The sequence below is a fragment of the Takifugu rubripes genome, chromosome 1, assembly GCF_901000725.2.
Source record: "Takifugu rubripes chromosome 1, fTakRub1.2, whole genome shotgun sequence".
Taxonomy (NCBI): domain Eukaryota; kingdom Metazoa; phylum Chordata; class Actinopteri; order Tetraodontiformes; family Tetraodontidae; genus Takifugu; species Takifugu rubripes.
In genome coordinates this window covers 29,220,076-29,231,599 of record NC_042285.1, presented here as the reverse complement: position 1 = coordinate 29,231,599, position 11,524 = coordinate 29,220,076, and the positions used below count along the sequence as shown (strand labels likewise).

The 11,524-nt window shown below is 52.3% G+C and overlaps 1 protein-coding gene across 3 annotated transcripts in view; it reads right to left on the bottom strand.

The window, feature by feature from the left end:
- Window positions 1-562: 562 nt before the first annotated feature.
- zeb2a (zinc finger E-box binding homeobox 2a) overlaps window positions 563-11,524 on the bottom strand; it is a 25,840-nt gene continuing 14,878 nt past the window's right edge. Inside the window, exons 2-9 of one of the 3 annotated variants that reach the window (XM_029841643.1) lie at window positions 10,392-10,652; window positions 8,865-8,930; window positions 8,597-8,791; window positions 8,283-8,497; window positions 6,300-6,408; window positions 4,333-6,128; window positions 2,762-2,942; window positions 563-2,158 (exon numbers count right to left, since the gene is read on the bottom strand). In XM_029841643.1, coding sequence (XP_029697503.1) covers window positions 1,647-2,158; window positions 2,762-2,942; window positions 4,333-6,128; window positions 6,300-6,408; window positions 8,283-8,497; window positions 8,597-8,791; window positions 8,865-8,930; window positions 10,392-10,652 — 3,335 coding nt within the window. In that variant the 3' untranslated portion in view covers window positions 563-1,646. The remainder of the gene's footprint in view (window positions 2,159-2,761; window positions 2,943-4,332; window positions 6,129-6,299; window positions 6,409-8,282; window positions 8,498-8,596; window positions 8,792-8,864; window positions 8,931-10,391; window positions 10,653-11,524) is intronic. The other 2 variants (XM_029841645.1, XM_029841650.1) reach the window with 2 other exon arrangements.

Sequence of the window (11,524 nt, the reverse complement as noted above, 5' to 3'; positions counted from 1 at the left end):
CGTTTTATTAAAATCAATTTCACTACATTTTTTTCTAGCATGTTCCTCCTGGAGAAAAATCAATATTTCAGACATTTCACATCATCATCATCATCATCATCATCAGCATCATCATCATCTTCTTCTTCTAGTGCGATGCATAATGTCAGGATTTGACTCCCCACAGTGTTTTCAGTCACCCCCCCCCCCCCCAAAAAAAAGGGTTTCAAATAGTTAGCTTCAATTTTTTTTTTTTAAATCGAATAAGGATGTTACGCACCAATCACAGTTAACCTCCAATAACAACAACCATTTTACTAAAATAGATCTATTTGTGAGACATTGCTGTACACTACAGTATGAAATAAATATAAAATGAGTCACATAAATAAAGTGGGTGAATACAAAAAAGAAAAACTAAAACAAAAAAGTAATACTGACAAAAAAAATGGTGAGAAGTAGAAAATTGCACAAACATTGAAACTAGCGCTAATGGCAAAAAATGACAGGAAGTGACAGGAAATGGCAGGAAATGGCACTTAAGAACAGGTGGGCGGGGCTTCAATAAGGCTTTTTTCTGTGGAAAAAAACACACTTATGGGATTTAAATGTGACTGTAAGACTCACCTCAGGGTTTGATTTTGAAAAATCACAAGAAAGGAATTATCTCCGTTTGTTTTGTTGGAGAACGATGAGATTTTAAAAAATAATTAGCTGTAAAAAGATGAGTTATAGTGAGTGTATGACGTGTGATCTCTCTTTTCATGTTCTCGTTTTAAGGTTGTTGTAGTCACTCAGGAGGTAAGTGCAAATTTCTGATGGTGGTTCTCAAACACATGAAGACATGGGAGGCAACAGACACCAAGCACGCAGGATTCAGGCCTTCAAAATGCTGTACAGGAAAGAGTTAGCTTTCTTCTACTGTTCCTCTTCATAACACTGCTATGCTAATCATTCACAAATGCTCCTGCCCAACTCATTTTTGTGGGTGAGTTGATTTCTGAATTGTTAAGTTGAAGAAGAGTGAATTGAACGGGGAATGTTAGCAAAATAAAGTTCGGACTCTTTCTTGTAAGCCCGTAATAGTAAAAATGCTCAAATGCAAAAAAGGTAACTAAGTGTAAAATAATGAGTGATAACTTTCTCAGCAACCCAAAGCTATGTTGTAGCATTCAAGAGCTATGTTGTAGCATTCAAGAGCTATGTTGTAGCATTCAAGAGCTGTGTTGTAGCATATGTTTCTTGCCAATAACAGCGAGCCTGCGTTCAAAGACTTTCGCAAGAGATGGATGAAAATGGGCAGAGGCTGTTTGGCGTGTTAGCTCGAGAACAGAAAAGCTTTAGCTTCTAAAAACTGCGCAGCAAAGGGACTCAATGAAGAACGACACTTAACACATGTTAACAGGTAGAAAAAAGTTAGCAAACAATTAAAGCTTTTGTAATATTTTAGTGCATTAAAGTTTCTACAAAATGGAAGCTCATGATTTTTATGTAATAATGTAAACAATCATAAATAACCTGATTAAATGAACAGAAGTTGACATCAAACAAACCCGGTTCTTTCATTAATTGCTTTTGTGCAGACCATCCTCCCAAGACCTTCCGAGGTCAAAGGTCAGTCCTAATGGTCTCCCTGTCCAGCTCCTCCCTTCTTGAACTGTGTTGCATCATTGTGGGACCTCTGATGGGGTGGTTAAGTCCTTCCTGCTGCTCCCTGTACCTTCTTGCTCCTGCTTTTTCTCCTTCTCGCTGACTTCTCCATGCACGTCTTCAACCTCCTCTTCTGTCTTTCTGTCCCCTTCCATCTTCCTTTCCACGCTGCTCACACTCAGGACTGTACAACGCCCCCCGACGTCCCCCTGCTGCTCGTCTGGGTCTGAGTACCCAAGCGGGTCCAGTTCCTGCAGGTAGGTCCTTCTCATCAGCGGGCCAGCGGGCTGCAGGCCCCCGCCCCTCCGGCTGCCCTCCCTCTGGGCCTCCTCGCGCTCCTCTGCCTCCCTCTTGCAGTAGGAGTAGCGGTGGTTCATGTGCTGGGAGTAGGAGCCCGAGTGGGAGAAGCGTTTGCCGCACTTGTCGCACTGGTACGGCTTCTCCCCCGAGTGCAGCCGCGAGTGTTCGATCAGGTGATGCTTGTGTTTGAAGGCCTTCTTACAGATCTCACATTGGTGAGGACGTTTCCCTGCAGGCAGAGGAGGGGGGCTCGTCAGTGACACACAGCACTACAACACACACTCACACTCTCGTGTGTCTGAAGAATACACACAATCTGTGCAGGTTGTGAGCCTGCTGCTAGTCTGACTGAAGCAGTCCAGCATGGTCTAACAGGAGCCCATGTGGTCCCGTCCCCTCCCCAACACCAGCACATCCATCCCAACTAAACCCCCTCCCAAGTACGGTCCAAGGACAAGCTGGACTCCATGATCCAGGATCCAGGTTTCCCTCCAGCAGGAAGACATGGAGCAGAGGTCAGCGTGTCCAGGAGGACAGCGCCTGTCTGGACTGGTCTGTTGCCTCACCAACTGGACCGCCTTCACTTTAAAAAGCTTCAGTGATGTTTGGAATCTTCATTATACAAGTAGCAGCATCCCAGCTAACACACACGTGCACACCCACCCGCCCACACACACATGCACATGCACGCCTCCTTGCTAAATAGGAAGAGCATGTAAAGAGAAAGGGGGGGCTGTGCCATGTGTTTACAGGACCACACAGATGGAGGGAGAAGCAAGAAGAGTCAGAACGATGGAGGGGTGACAAAGAAGTGTCCGAATGTTACATATACCTGTATGCTCATATTTGTGTCTTAGGAGGGAACTGGTCTTCTGGAATGTTTTGTCGCACAAGTCACAGGCGTACGTACCACTTTCAGTCTTCTTCATCTTCTTCCTACAGAGCAGCGAATCGCTATCTGTCAGGTCGTCCAGGCCCGACAGATAGTCCGGCTTCCCATCCAACAGCTCCCCCTGCAGCACAACAGACACGCATTCAGGATGCACCTGCACACCGAGGTCCACCGAGGTCCACCGAGGCCCACCGAGGCCCACCGAGGCCCACCGAGGTCCACCGAGGCCCACCGAGGTCCACTGAGCTCCACTGACTGAGGTCCACTGAGGCCCACTGAGCCCCACTGACTGAGGTCCACTGAGGCCCACTGAGCCCCACTGAGCTCCACTGACTGAGGTCCACTGAGGTCCACTGAGGTCCACTGAGGTCCACTGAGGCCCACTGAGCCCCACTGACTGAGGTCCACTGAGGCCCACTGAGCCCCACTGACTGAGGTCCACTGAGCCCCACTGAGCCCCACTGAGCTCCACTGACTGAGGTCCACTGAGGCCCACTGAGCCCCACTGACTGAGGCCCACTGAGGCCCACTGAGCCCCACTGACTGAGGTCCACTGAGGCCCACTGAGCCCCACTGAGCTCCACTGACTGAGGTCCACTGAGCCCCACTGAGCTCCACTGACTGAGGTCCACTGAGCCCCACTGAGCTCCACTGACTGAGGTCCACTGAGCCCCACTGAGCTCCACTGACTGAGGCCCACTGAGGCCCACCATACTGCCAGACTGGTTCACAACACCTGTCCATACCTTCTGATCCCACCCCCCACCGCCTCAGTCATCCCACGTCTGGACAGGGCTTAAAGCCCCCAACCCGGGTAAGCCTCCACATCCAGGAGACACAAAGAACCATCCACAACCATGGAAACGGCCAATCAGAGTGCAGACAGCAGTCAGGTGTTTCATGTTTTCGATCAACCTATTAAGACAGTCAGAGTGTAGCGTGTCTACAGGCTTTAAGTAGACCTGAACAACACAAGATAACCAGAAGGTTGCCAGTTTGAAACCATATACTCAGTTTATCACCACCTCTTGGCTTCCCTCCTGGAGAAATACCTCCTGCGTCTCCATGACAACCAGGAAACTACAGAAGAAGACCCAGCTTCCAACCAGTGATGCTGAGTCTGTTTTGAAAATCCCATTTTCCTGCCTGAGAACTTCCTGTCAACTGAGATGTTGACTGTGCTCCCGGGATTCCTGTGGGATTCCCGCAGGATGGGGCCAGTGATGTTGATCATGGCATGAGCGTGGAACCAAAAACCACCCAGCTTCTCTTCCTGCTCATATTTGACGCACTTATTTGCTCGTGATTCATTTGGTCTCGTAAATAAAAATGAATCCGGTTTTCATTTTGAAAACACTACTTTTGGTTTAGTTAGCATTGTTAGCATCCTAGTTCTGAACACACCTCTTACCAAAACCCCGGTGCAATGATTCAGTAGTAAGAAGAGTTCTGGTTTTCGCCGGTGGAACATGTGGCCCAGTAAAACCCAACAGAACTTCCCTTATTCTTACCTGGAGACCTGCTTTCCTTTGGTACATTCCTCCGTGCTGCATTTCAGCATATGTCGTTGCCCCAGTTGCGTAGCTGTAGGCCATGTGAGGAAGGAAGCTCATGGGGTCAAGAGAAGCATAGGGCCTGAACCCTGTGATGGTGGCCCGGGCGGGTGACATGAAGGTGGCTGGTGCTAATGCTTCATGAGGCAGAGAAGCATAAAGATGACAGCCAGCAAAGGGATTCATCCCAAAGATGGGGCTTGTGCTCCGGTCGAGCTGGCTGACCAAGTTCGCTCCACTTTCTGTTGCCAGGACCTCACTTTTGATGTTGATCAAATCTGAAGGCCCAGGCGGATGTTCTCGTTGTTGAGCGTCACCGTCCTTCTCACGGATGAAACCATTAAAATGAGGTTTGGGCAGGGAGAGGTCTAGAGGTGAATCTCCCCTGGCATCCTCAGAAGCCTGACAGCTGGACGTGAGACAGCTCCAAGACTCGTTGGGTGTGGAGGAAAGGTTGAGGGGCGAAGGAGTGCTGCTCCTCATGTGGGCCTCCCGCTCTTGGGGTTTGGCCCGTGCAGAAGGCCTGTGGTTCTGGAACGGGCGTTTTTTTGTGAAATGCCCCTGTAATTGTGCAGCAGGAACTGAGACTGGAGACTGGCCCGTACTGGTGTCCGCTCCACAGTTCTCAGGATGGGGTAACTTTATCCTCAGACCTCCTCCTTGGCAGTTCTGCCTCTTCCACTGGGAAAACCACTCACTGATAAAGTCTTCAGGAAGTCCTACAGCCACAGAAATCTTCTGCAGATCTTCTGTGTTTGGTTCAGCATTTATATCAAAGCATGTCCTCAGTAGTGACACGTCCTTCAAAGACCTTTTTGCACTGGTGACACCTTCACTGTTGGACAGGTGTTGAGCAGGACTGTTCTCGGCCGGCTGCAGGACCGCCTTGATCTCCTCGTTCATTTTGCACAGGTAGCGCTCATGCTGGTGTAATGGAATGGGCCCAGAGAACATCTCCTTGCAGAACTGACAAGAGAAGCAAAGCAGCTGGGTGAGCTGGTCCGAGGGTTTCTCCTCACCACTGTGCTCTGTATTAGACTTCTCATTTGACTCATCCACCGCTCTCTTGGACTCGTTGATTAGACTTTTAGCCTCATTGACTTTTTCCAGTATACAGTCATTCATGCTTTTGGTGTGGTTTCCAGGTTCCCCCTTGTGGAAACTAGACTGGGGTGGCTGCTGTTCCTCAACCTCGGTTCCCAACTCCTTCATATAGGCTCTGAGCATGGAGATCTCCTTTGGGTTTCTATCCCTCTTCTTCCTGCATATAGTGTTGTCGACAGTCTGAAGAACCTTCTGCACCTCACCCAGGTTGCTCCCTGCATAGGTGAGCTGGGTGAGGTCTACCCCACAGCCGCCCACGTGTTGCTGAGGATCACGAGAGGAACTGAGGATGCTCAGAGGACTGTGGCCATTCAGGTACCCGTCAGGCCCAGCAAACCCATGGGTGCTCATCATTTGGCAGTACTCACCCAGGTTCAGCGGTTCAGATTTGATATCAAGCTGATTCTGGTGATCTGGAAAACAAATTGAATGGCCATTTTCCATCTTGTGGCAGAATTGGGAAAGAACAGGGCTTCCAGGTGATGATGTGATGGAGCTGGGTGAGGAGCCAGGCCTGATGCTGTTTATATTGCGTACTCGTCCATTAACAGCAACCAGACTGATGCATTTCTTGCTGCTGATGTGTGAACTATAAGAGCCAGAATGCGAGAACCTCTTCTTACAGTTGGAACATTCGTATGGTTTCTCACCTGAAACAAGAAACCACAAGTGGATTAAAAGGTTGCTGCTCAGATCTTGTTGGTGGCACCAGCAGAAGTAAGACTGAGCATTTTTATCAACTGGACGTAAAGCAGGATGTGAAGGAGGAAGCGAGCGATCAGTGAGGAGATGTTTGGTTCCGAGGGGACGTCTTCACTCACCGCTGTGAATGCGGAGATGTTCCTTCAGGTGATGTTTGTACTTGAAAGCTTTTCCACACTCACTGCATTTGAACTTGCGGTTTGCTGCCGCTTCGTTCAGCAGTGGCAGCTGCAGAGGGGAGACAGGAAACAGGCGGTAAGAGCCACTGACTGGTGTGTTGACTGGTCTGACTGGTGTGTTGACTGGTCTGACTGGTGTGTTGACTGGTCTGACTGGTGTGTTGACTGGTCTGACTGGTCTGACTGGTGTGTTGACTGGTCTGACTGGTGTGTTGACTGGTCTGACTGGTCTGACTGGTGTGTTGACTGGTCTGACTGGTCTGACTGGTGTGTTGACTGGTCTGACTAGTGTGTTGACTGGTCTGACTGGTCTGACTGGTGTGGTGACTGGTCTGACTGTGTTGACTGGTGTGTTGACTGGTCTGACTGGTGTGTTGACTGGTCTGACTGGTGTGTTGACTGGTCTGACTGGTCTGACTGGTGTGTTGACTGGTCTGACTGGTCTGACTGGTGTGTTGACTGGTCTGACTGGTGTGTTGACTGGTCTGACTAGTGTGTTGACTGGTCTGACTGGTCTGACTGGTGTGTTGACTGGTCTGACTGGTGTGTTGACTGGTCTGACTGGTGTGTTGACTGGTCTGACTGGTCTGACTGGTGTGTTGACTGGTCTGACTGGTGTGTTGACTGGTCTGACTGCACTGACTGGTGTGTTTGTTTTAAGACGACGTCCATACGAACACGGACGAGGTCACGACCAGTTTACAACCAGTTTACGACCAGTCAGTCGAGCCAATCAGGGTTGAGTTCTGTGTGGCGCCCCCTGTGGCCACCCACAGCTCTACGTGTCAGTGGTTTGGACACAGCTTTTGGTTGCACTGTAGAAGAAGCCCAATGACCATAACCTGCTAACCAGCTGTAAAACCACTGCATGTTTAACCTACTAACAATTTGGTCAGTAGACATAGATCGTAAAACATTCCAATCGGAAATTGTTTGTTTATATTTCTAATTGAATAAGGAAGAGATCGACATTAATCAGGAACCTAGGGTTCTTAACCCTAACCCTAACCCTAACCCTAACCCTAACCCTAACCCTAACCCTAACCCTAACTCTTACTCTTACTCTCACTCTCACTCTCACTCTGACTCTGACTCTGACCCTAACCCTAACTCTAACCCTGACCCCGACCCCGACCCCGACCCCAACCCTAACCCTAACCCTGACCCCGACCCCGACCCCGACCCTAACCCTAACTCTAACTCTAACTCTAACTCTAACTCTGACCCTAACTCTAACTCTAACCCTAACCCTGACCCTCTAACCCTAACCCTAACCCTCACTCTCACTCTCACTCTGACTCTGACTCTGACTCTGACTCTGACCCTGACCCTGACCCTGACCCTAACCCTAACCCTGACCCTGACCCTGACCCTGACCCTAACCCTAACCCTAACTCTAACTCTAACCCTGACCCTCTAACCCTAACCCCGACCCTGACCCTAACCCTAACCCTGACCCTGACCCTAACCCCGACCCCGACCCTAACCCTAACCCTAACCCTAACCCTAACCCTAACCCCGACCCCGACCCTAACCCTAACCCCGACCCCGACCCTAACCCTAACCCTAACCCCGACCCTAACCCTAACCCTAACCCTAACCCTAACCCCGACCCCGACCCTGACCCCGACCCTGACCCCGACCCTAACCCTAACCCTAACCCTAACCCCGACCCCGACCCTAACCCCGACCCCGACCCCGACCCTAACCCTAACCCTAACCCCGACCCTAACCCTCCAGCACCAAAATGAAGGCGGGAGCAGGCAAAACCTTCGGTTCAGGTGATGCCTGGAACAGTCACAGTAAATAAACACAATGCTCATGAGTCTGGTCACCAACATGACAGAAGGAGAAGGCAGAGAAACAAAGAGGAGGAGCCAACGATGCCAGAGCGGCAGGAGGCCAGGGTCCAGGTGTGCCTACCTGCTCTCCGCTGGCCTTGTGGGTGCTCGTGTGCCGCTCCAGCTGTGTGCGGCTGGTGAAGACCTCGCTGCAGAGCGAGCAGCCGAAGCTCTCCTCGTTCTTCTCATGACGATACTTGATGTGTTCTTTCAGCGACGACACACGTTTGTAGCCGCGGTCGCAGTACGGACAGGTGAGCAGCTGGGCGAAGTCATCAGGTGTGTGGTTCTGCAGTTCTTCATGCAACAGTCAGAGCAAAGAACATCCTTTTGTTCCTCATTTACAACGGAAACTTTCCCATTTCCAACGTTGGATGGGTAGAATCTCTGTCGTACCATGTTCACTCTCGTCCTGCCCGACCCCCTCAGGTGTGGCCAGGCGGCTCGGCTCTTCTGGGGCTTCTGGGTAAATGATCGCAGTGTCACTGCGCTGTAGATACTCTACGATAGACACCGGGTGGCCCTCGCCCTCCTCCACTTTACGCTTCAGGAAGTAGTCATCAAGATGGTGGATAAAGTCGAGGGTCTTGACTGACAACAGGAAGCAGACAGGTGAGCGTGGTAACGTGAAGATACACGTACATCACTCAAATGCTGGACTCACCTGAACCATTTCCACCTGTGTGTTGGGACTCTGGACCGACCCGTCCAGACTCTTTATTGTTGTCACCTGACCAATGGGAAGAAGACAGGTAGTCATAGCCTGAATCTGCCCCCAGCTCCTGACTCTGCCCCCAGCTCCTGACTCTGCCCCCAGCTCCTGAATCTGCCTCCAGCTCCTGACTCTGCCTCCAGCTCCTGACTCTGCCCCCAGCTCCTGAATCTGCCTCCAGCTCCTGACTCTGCCCCCAGCTCCTGAATCTGCCCCTAGCTCCTGAATCTGCCTCCAGCTCCTGGATCTGCCCCCAGCTCCTGACTCTGCCCCAAGCTCCTGAATCTGCCTCCAGCTCCTGAATCTGCCTCCAGCTCCTGGATCTGCCCCCAGCTCCTGACTCTGCCCCCAGCTCCTGAATCTGCCCCTAGCTCCTGAATCTGCCTCCAGCTCCTGGATCTGCCCCCAGCTCCTGACTCTGCCCCCAGCTCCTGAATCTGCCCCCAGCTCCTGAATCTGCCTCCAGCTCCTGGATCTGCCCCCAGCTCCTGACTCTGCCCCCAGCTCCTGAATCTGCCTCCAGCTCCTGAATCTGCCTCCAGCTCCTGGATCTGCCCCCAGCTCCTGACTCTGCCCCCAGCTCCTGACTCTGCCCCCAGCTCCTGAATCTGCCTCCAGCTCCTGACTCTGCCCCCAGCTCCTGAATCTGCCCCCAGCTCCTGACTCTGCCCCCAGCTCCTTACTCTGCCCACAGCTCCTGACTCTGCCCCCAGCTCCTGGATCTGCCCCCAGCTCCTGAATCTGCCCCTAGCTCCTGAATCTGCCTCCAGCTCCTGGATCTGCCCCCAGCTCCTGACTCTGCCCCCAGCTCCTGAATCTGCCCACAGCTCCTGACTCTGCCCCCAGCTCCTGGATCTGCCCCCAGCTCCTGACTCTGCCCCCAGCTCCTGAATCTGCCCCCAGCTCCTGACTCTGCCCACAGCTCCTGACTCTGCCCCCAGCTCCTGAATCTGCCCCTAGCTCCTGAATCTGCCTCCAGCTCCTGGATCTGCCCCCAGCTCCTGACTCTGCCCCCAGCTCCTGAATCTGCCCCCAGCTCCTGAATCTGCCTCCAGCTCCTGGATCTGCCCCCAGCTCCTGACTCTGCCCCCAGCTCCTGACTCTGCCCCCAGCTCCTGGATCTGCCCCCAGCTCCTGAATCTGCCCCTAGCTCCTGAATCTGCCTCCAGCTCCTGACTCTGCCCCCAGCTCCTGACTCTGCCCCCAGCTCCTGAATCTGCCCCCAGCTCCTGACTCTGCCCCCAGCTCCTGGATCTGCCCCCAGCTCCTGAATCTGCCCCCAGCTCCTGACTCTGCCCCCAGCTCCTGAATCTGCCCCCAGCTCCTGCGTCTCCTCCTCGCTCCTCAAACAGAGCTAAACTGCACCTCCTCTCTGGGCCTTGGCCACCTGGAACCTTCATGTTTGGTGACCCATTGTGCTACCAACCACCCCAGGTCCACTGCTGCCCCTGTGCTGCCCCAACCGTCACCAGAACTCACCACAGCTCTTCTTCTGTGCCTCTATAGTGATGTTGTCCCTGAGTCTCCAGTGCTGGTGTGAGTTCCGAAGTCCTTCTCGGACTTCAGCTCCCTTCAAGGACAGCAGGGCGTGGCCCATGTGGGGCGAGGCCTCCAGAGAGGGAACGCCCACTGCCGGTCCATCGGCGTCTTTATCCCTGTCCACGCCGTCCCCGTCACTGCACATGGTTGTCTCATCATCGGTTTCCGAACTGGCCGAGGCAGCGTTTTCGTAGTTTGACACTGAAACAGACATCAATCACCAGGTTAACAAATCACGTTATTATAAACCAGTAACGTATGGATCAATGTCCAGAAACACCTATGGATCATAAATCACTAATAGATAAATAATCAATCCCCAATAGTGAGTCATCTTTATCTAGAAACTCATTCAAGGGGCGGAGCATCAGTGATTGACAGCTCAGTCAAGCAGGATGGATCAGCATGACCCCACCCCCTGATCAGAACGGATCAAAGGCAATCTCTCTCTCTGAGTGTGTCGGCTCCGGGAGCGAGTGATAAATATAAGTGTTTTTCCAATATATATTCTATATTATATATATATTCTAACCTTTACTATCAGAGTGGCTGGTGTTTAATCACATTGGGGAGCACTCTTCTGTAATTCCAATCGTTTATTCACTGTCTTTGGTGGAATTGTTTGGTGGCCACGGTGGCCACGGTGGCCACGGTGGCCACGGTGGCCACGGTGGCCACGGTGGCCACGGTGGCCACGGTCGCCACGGTGGCCACGGTGGCCACGGTGGCCACGGTCGCCACGGTCGCCACGCCCGTCATGGCGGCGGTGCCGGGAGCCTCCGAGTTGGGGAAACTCACCCGCAGACACGCCTGATTATGATGACATAAAGGTGGAGGTACATCATGTTTATCCTCTGGCCAAGGTTGAGTGTTTCCTCAGGACCAGGAAGGGGCTGAGGTCTGTACAGGTGAACCACTTCCCTTCAGGAGTCCATCGAGCCCTTCATGAAGCTGGAGAGCTCGGGCGGCCTCGTTCACCCACCGGGAGACGGACCGCCCGACCAGGCCGCACGCGTGAACGATACTGAGGCTTTAAGAGCACGAGGCGCCTAAATGATGAACTCTGGAGGAGG